Raw genomic sequence first — 6,896 nt, 5'->3', positions numbered from 1 at the left:
ATTGTTTTTAGACCTCTATGCTAACATCTGGAGGACAATTATTGTCCTAGATGAAATCATGAAACCTTTAAAAACATTAGTGAGTTGCTTTCAAGATCTGTGCTATTTTTTCTAGTCATTCACTTTGCTGGGGCTTATCCCAGCCCAATTGTGAAATGCCAGGGCCCAGATGGGATAAGAAAGATGGGGACAGACTTTTCAGCAGGGCCGGTTGTGGCAGGCCAAGGGGTAAAGGTTTTAAACTAAAGGAGGACAGATTTAGACTAGACACAAGGAAGAAGTTTTTCACAATGAGGGTGGTGAAACCCTGGCACAGGTTGCCCAGAGAGGTGGTGGATGCCCCATCCCTGGCAACGTTCCAGGTCAGGTTGGACGGGGCTCTGAGCAACCTGATCTAGTTGAAGATGTCCCTGCTCTTTGCAGGGGGGTTGGACTGGATGGCCTTTGAAGGTCTCTTCCAGCCCAAAGGATTCCGTGATTCTATGACTCCTCCTGGAGCCAAACTAGCACTTCTTATCCACCAGCCCCTTTGCCCTGGGTCGCAGGGGGCTGGGGGGGCGTGTGGACCGACCCTGACAGCCCTCCACCTGCTCTGCGCGGTTACGGCAACGTCTTTACTCGCCCTAAAACTTTTAAGTGCTGCTCTACGTGGCCGTGAGGGAGCTCGTTCCGGCCGGAGCAGCTGTTCCAGCAGCCCCATCTCGCTTCCCCGCCCGGCGGAGGCGGGGAAGGGGTAGCGGACCCCGATCCCCCTCAGAGCAGCACTTTTTGGGACCACCCCCTCCGCGGCGGCGGCGGCGGCAGCCGGGGGCAGGAGGGGGCTGGCGTCAGGCGCTGGGCAGCCACTGGCACCGGAGCTCCCCCGTGCCCCCCCCCGCCTCGCCTCCCGCGGCGGCGGATAAAGGCACCTGGCCCGGCGCTCCGCGCCGCCGGAGCGGGCGGGCGGCGGCCGAGCGGGCGTGCGGGGGCCGGGCCGGGCCGGGCCGCGGAAGCCCCCTCCATGCGCCTCGCCGGCGGCGCCGGCTCCCCCCGGGCAGTGCCCTCGCCCGGGAACGGCAGCCGGTGGCGGGCGGCGGCGGACCCCGGCGGCGGCGGCGGCGGCGGCGGCGGCAGCAGCCCCAGCCCCGAGGCGTGGTCGGGGTCGCCCAACGGCAGCCTGGGCGGCTGGGACCCCTTCGGGCGGGACGAGGAGCTGGCCAAGCTGGAGATCGCCGTGCTGGCCGTCACCTTCGCCGTGGCGGTGGTGGGCAACGGCAGCGTGCTGCTGGCCCTGCGGCGCACGCCGCGCAAGGCGTCCCGCATGCACCTCTTCATCCGCCATCTCAGCCTGGCCGACCTGGTGGTGGCCTTCTTCCAGGTGCTGCCCCAGCTCTGCTGGGAGGTGACCCACCGCTTCCACGGCCCCGACGGGCTCTGCCGGGTCGTCAAGCACCTGCAGGTCTTCGGCATGTTCGCCTCGGCGTACATGCTGGTGGCCATGACGGCCGACCGGTACATCGCCGTCTGCCACCCGCTGAAGACGCTGCAGCAGCCCACCAAGCGCTCCTACGGGATGATCGCGGCGGCCTGGGCGCTCAGCCTGCTGCTCAGCACCCCGCAGTACTTCATCTTCTCCCTCAGCGAGGTGGAGCGCGGCTCGCAGGTCTACGACTGCTGGGCGCACTTCATCATGCCTTGGGGGCCCCGCGCCTACATCACCTGGATCACCGGCGGCATCTTCGTCGCGCCGGTCCTCATCCTCGTCACCTGCTACGGCTTCATCTGCTACCACATCTGGCGCAACGTCAGGGGCAAGACGCGCCCGGGGGAGGCGGCGGCGGGCGGCGGGCGGCGGGCGGGCAGCGGCGGCCCGCGGCGGGGGCTGCTGCTCGCCCCCTGTGTCAGCAGCGTCAAGATCATCTCCCGCGCCAAGATCCGCACCGTCAAGATGACCTTCGTCATCGTCTCGGCGTACGTCGTCTGCTGGGCGCCCTTCTTCACCATCCAGATGTGGTCCGTCTGGGACCAGCGCTTCCCCTGGGTCGGTAGGTGACGGGCGGGCAGCGGGGAGAGGACACCGGGGGGAGGGCACCGGGTGGAGGCCATGCCCCCGCTTTACCCCCGGCCGCTCTGGCGCGCCCTGGGGTCCTCCGTGGGCGCAGCCGGCTCTCCGTGGGCGCCGCGCTGCCCCGAGCGGGCATGGGGGAGTAGGAGCGCGGAAGGCGAGAACGGGACCGGGGCGGCCGCGGAGCCGCGGCGCGGAGCCAGCGGCGCTCGGCGAGACCCGTCCCGGGCGCGGAGCGGCTGCGGGCGGCGGCTGGGCCGCGGGGAAGGAGCGGCCGCCGCCGCGTCCTCACGCAGGGCAAAACTGGCGGGTGGGGACGGAAATATTTGCTGCCACAGTTCGAACCAGCAACATTTTCTTCCACTTGAAGCTGCCGCTTAATAAAACCTTAGAAGCGCGTTGTGTTACTGTTGAGCGTACGCACATCTATGTCACGGGTAACTATAGGAGCAGGGACCTTACTAAGCTTTCTTTCCTCTAACTCCCTCGCGTGTGCGTTCCCTGCTGTCTAATAGTGTGGTTGAGCACACCCTGAACCCTTCCTCTCAGTAGGGCAGGCACCTCCGAGCAGCCCCTTTAGCCAGCCGCCAGTGCTCATGAACCAGTGGCAACTGAGTATTTTTGGAGATACCTGTCCCACTGTTAAGTCTGGCTGAAAACAAGTGGTGAGTTTAAAAGTTATTATGTAGGGAATGGCAGGCAACAGAGAAACATATACCCTGTTTCCTTATAATGAGAAAGCAGCAAATCAAAATGTTGGAAAGCATAATTTCTTATTTCTTTTAATACCCCCCAAATTATCACTTACTGTAGTGAGAGCATTGATTGCTCCTAATGTGGGACTAAAGTCAAGCCTAAAATGCAGGTCTCTACAGAGAAATAAAGGCTTGCAGTAGACAAATAGATTTTTATGGTGATTTTTTTTATTTCAAAAGAAATGTGAAACTGGTTGAACAGATGGGTGTTTGGTAGGTTTGTTTGAAGAGATTCTTTAAATCTACAGAGCGGCGTAACACAGCAATTACACTTCTTTGGAGATTCAGTATTTACAAAGAAAGGTCACTAATAATTGGTTGGACTAAATATATATTTAGAGTACTTGATAATTTAGCGAGTTATTGAAGGTAGAAGACCATAACTGGTTTATGGCATAGTGCTAACTTCCATTTTTCCCTTAAGTAAAATTTATTCAACCTCTGAAATCCAGATTTGATTCACAAGCCAATAGTTACTTGAGCATTCAACACTTTTCATCATGCAAATGTATATAGCAAAATGCAGTATTATTGAAAGCAGTGGGAAATCAGTGGGAATTCAGTGGGAATTTTGCCATTGCCTCCCAGGGTAACCAATTTTTAAAACAAAAGCCTGAATAAAAACTGTTCGGTATTTAAAGCATGAGCTTATCAACACATGGATAAACATCAGTGGAAACAGCATTATTTTGGATGGATTGCACCATTGAAGCCTACTTAGAAAAATCCCTATTGACTTCAATGGCAACCTTACATAAATAAGAACTTCCCTGATTATGTCCTCATTATTCATTTCAAATGCTGCTGCTCAACTTTTAGAACTAGAATTATTCAGGAAAATAAATCCAACAGTTAATGAAGCAATTGGTTGAATGGTGCAAATGTTCTTTTGATGATTAAACAGCTTTCTTCCCCTCTCCCCAGATTCTGAAAACACTGCGACTACCGTCACGGCTCTGTTGGCCAGTCTGAACAGTTGCTGCAACCCGTGGATCTACATGTTCTTCAGCGGGCACCTCCTGCAAGACTGCATACAGAGCTTCCCTTGCTGCCAAAAAATAAAGCTGAGTAAAGAAGATTCAAACAGCAATAGCAGGCGACAGACTTCTTTTACCAACAACAGAAGCCCAACCCACAGCCTGAACACTTGGAGAGAGTCGCCCCACTCCAAATCCACCAGCTTCATCCCCATTCCAACCTGAGACAGGCCCCGGGGCAGGCAGGGCTTGCAGCCCCGTAACGGTGCTTGGGAAGGTTACGGCATAGCACGTTACACTGGTCAAAGGCACCGGTCATGGTAACACGGAATGACTAAGATGGCCATAAGACAAAATGTCCCGCATTGCTCAGTAATGCAGCGTGTAAATCATTTTCTGAAAGGTATTTAGGACTTGGGCAACTGATCAGGAAGGTGTGACAACAATGAAGCAATTATTTTTCTAAACAGAATTTATTATTTTAACTTTTTGTTAGTTTGTTTCTCAAGTGCATTGTTTGCTTGTTGTTCAAAGCAGTAAAAAATAGCGGAGTTGGCATGTGTTGGGGGAACTCCGCTCTCTAGTGTTAATGCCTAAAACTTCTCACGATTGTCTGATGAAGTCACAGGGAAAGAAGATGATATGAGCAAAGTCACAATTTACTCTTAAACACAAAAAGAAAAGAGTTGGGAGAAAGTCCTGGCTGTCCACATAAGGAACATTGTTAGACAGGCTCTGAGACTGAGAATTTAATTGATCATACTGCTTTATCTCGTAAAGGTCTAGCAATTCTCTGTTATGAAACTTAACAGCCCTTGTGAAGGCAAATCCTTCAGTGCTGTCGATGTCTGTATGTTTATTGTGTTGTTTCATTTTTAGGGTGATATTTCCTCTTCCCTTCATGTTGATGGAAGTTCTACAGCATATATTGTTGTGTTGTTGTACCTACTTTTAAAAAAATATGTTGATAAGCAAGTAAGGTAAGCTATGAGTAGCTCAGCACTGTTACAAACAGATACACCAAGAAAACTCATCACCACTTGCTTTATAGGTAAAAATTGCATCTTTTCTTCCCTAAGACAGCTAGGATCAAGCCACATTTGGCTGTCAAACAAATAGCCCCATAAATTTGGGAGAATGTGGCTGTTTGGTAAGAGCTGAAGAATCAGTATATTCCAAGACACAAATCTGAGGAATCAAACATACAAGTCTTCTGGGAACGTATGAAAATTGTCAATGTTGTTAGTTTGTGCGGGGTTTTTTTGGCAGATCATGGCAATATAGCCTTTGAAATTGTCAGTAAACTGAAATAAAAAGTCATCACAACACATTTACTAATTATAAAACATTCAAGTGTGCTTGTTTTCGCTACGGTGCATGCCAAGTCAAATGTAGTTCTGACAGCCTGTAAATAATCCTGTTGTGTCTTCCCATGGAGTCTGTCTTTTACACGGAGCTTGGGTTTTAAAGCTCCTTGAATAAGTTTTGCTGTGGTTTTAAAGTCCCGAGAATCTCTTTGAGAAGTACAGCTACCTGTCTGCTCCATTTTCCTGAGCTCTCTGGGCCCTGAAATCCAGGCATTGACCTGGCACCGCGCAGGACCTCTGATGCAGCCCCAGCTGGCTCGCTGGAGCGGTGGGACACGTGCACGGCTGCGTAACGTGCATGCATATGTTTGCAAGGAGGAACCTCAGCGGCGGGTTTCGCTCCTTCCCATCAAAACCAGACAAACGAGGTTGCTTTTCTAATTGCTTGAGGAGAGAAAAAAATGGGGCCACAACTGTGGCTTTCGCTGAGGATGGTGCCAGCCCCATGCCTGTCACAATAATGGGAGCAGAAATTAATAGAGCTAGATGTGGGATAAGATCATATTCAACCTGTTGTCCACTCCAGAAGCTCCCACGCATATCCCTGACTATTCTGGGCAAATAATAGGGAAGATTAAAGCTCAAAAAGAAGAAAAATGTAGATTTTGTTGTGACTAAAGAAAATCTTAGCTCTTCTCTCTACATTTCTTGTTATCATTTACTGCTTCTTCAGGGGAGAAATCTGTTCTAGTGTTTTTTTGTTGTTCTTCGGAACACTAGAACCCAAAGGGCAGCATGGTGGAATGGCTTATATTTCATAGACTATCTTTTTGACCACCTTTAGTACACAGATGTGACTACAGCTCTCACCAGTTCTGGGGGAATCTGAAATTATATTTTGGTCCCCAAAAAATGCATGCAGCAGCCTTGTGTGTGTGTATTTGTGCACATTATATGTACTGCATATATTTCGCAAGTAGGTAATTCACAGTTGCTGAAATTGCAAATGTTTCAAGTTAAGTACACTATCCTTTGCCTAGTTTTCTATTTGTGTTACTACTTTCTTTGTACATAAAATATATATTAAAAAGCAATTAGCTGTACTAACAGGATTTTCATGTTTGCGGAATTGAATTATTTTTCTGTTCCACTTTATGTTCAAACAGAGAAGACGACGAGCAAACAAATGTAGAATAATGTTGATAATAAAACTAAGTTGGGTAATGACCAATATATTAAAAAAAAAAGTAAACAGACTCAAAATTATAATTTTCAGTTTCTTCCAAATATGTTACAAGATCTAGGTTTACACTTGGGGCTTGTCAGCATAAACATATGCTGTGAGTGTTCTACAGTTTCTGTAATTAAATTGACAACACTATTCAGCAGTATTTGGATTCCAGGCATTTTTTATGAATACCTAGTTTTGTTTTTTTCACATAATTGTAACATTGGAAGATACAGCCCATATTTTTTAATTTTTCATCTGCAGAGATGCATTTTTTTTAACAGCTGCTTTGGGTTATCATGAGGGCACACTGATGAAAACAGAAGGAAACAAGAAATTGTGAAACCATTGCACGTTTAAAACATGCAAACATACTCTAATAAACCTGTATGTTTGTTTGATGAGAAGCATTTTGTTTCTTTCGCTTGACTAGATTTTGTAGGGCCAGAAATATATTTGGTGATACTCCATATATTTTACAAAATGTAGAATTTCTTCATTAATTTTAATGAGCTGCTTCCATGAAAAACTTTAAGGAGTGAACAAAACTAAAACGTTTTTCTATTGCACATAGTGCATGAAGGA

At 49.2% G+C, this 6,896-nt stretch overlaps 1 protein-coding gene across 1 annotated transcript; it reads left to right on the top strand.

Moving 5' to 3' along the window:
* Nucleotides 1-623: 623 nt before the first annotated feature.
* On the top strand, nt 624-4,001 carry AVPR1A (arginine vasopressin receptor 1A; the record flags this gene model as incomplete). Its single annotated transcript, XM_081997787.1, has 2 exons — nt 624-2,024; nt 3,724-4,001. Exons 1-2 carry the CDS (start codon nt 1,001-1,003, stop codon nt 3,999-4,001), a joined length of 1,302 nt encoding a protein of 433 aa, XP_081853913.1. The 5' UTR covers nt 624-1,000.
* Between the last annotated feature and the right edge of the window lie 2,895 nt (nt 4,002-6,896).

This window comes from Phaethon aethereus, assembly GCF_964289735.1.
Source record: "Phaethon aethereus genome assembly, chromosome: 1".
NCBI lineage: Eukaryota > Metazoa > Chordata > Aves > Phaethontiformes > Phaethontidae > Phaethon > Phaethon aethereus.
This window is presented reverse-complemented; position numbering and strand designations above follow the sequence as displayed.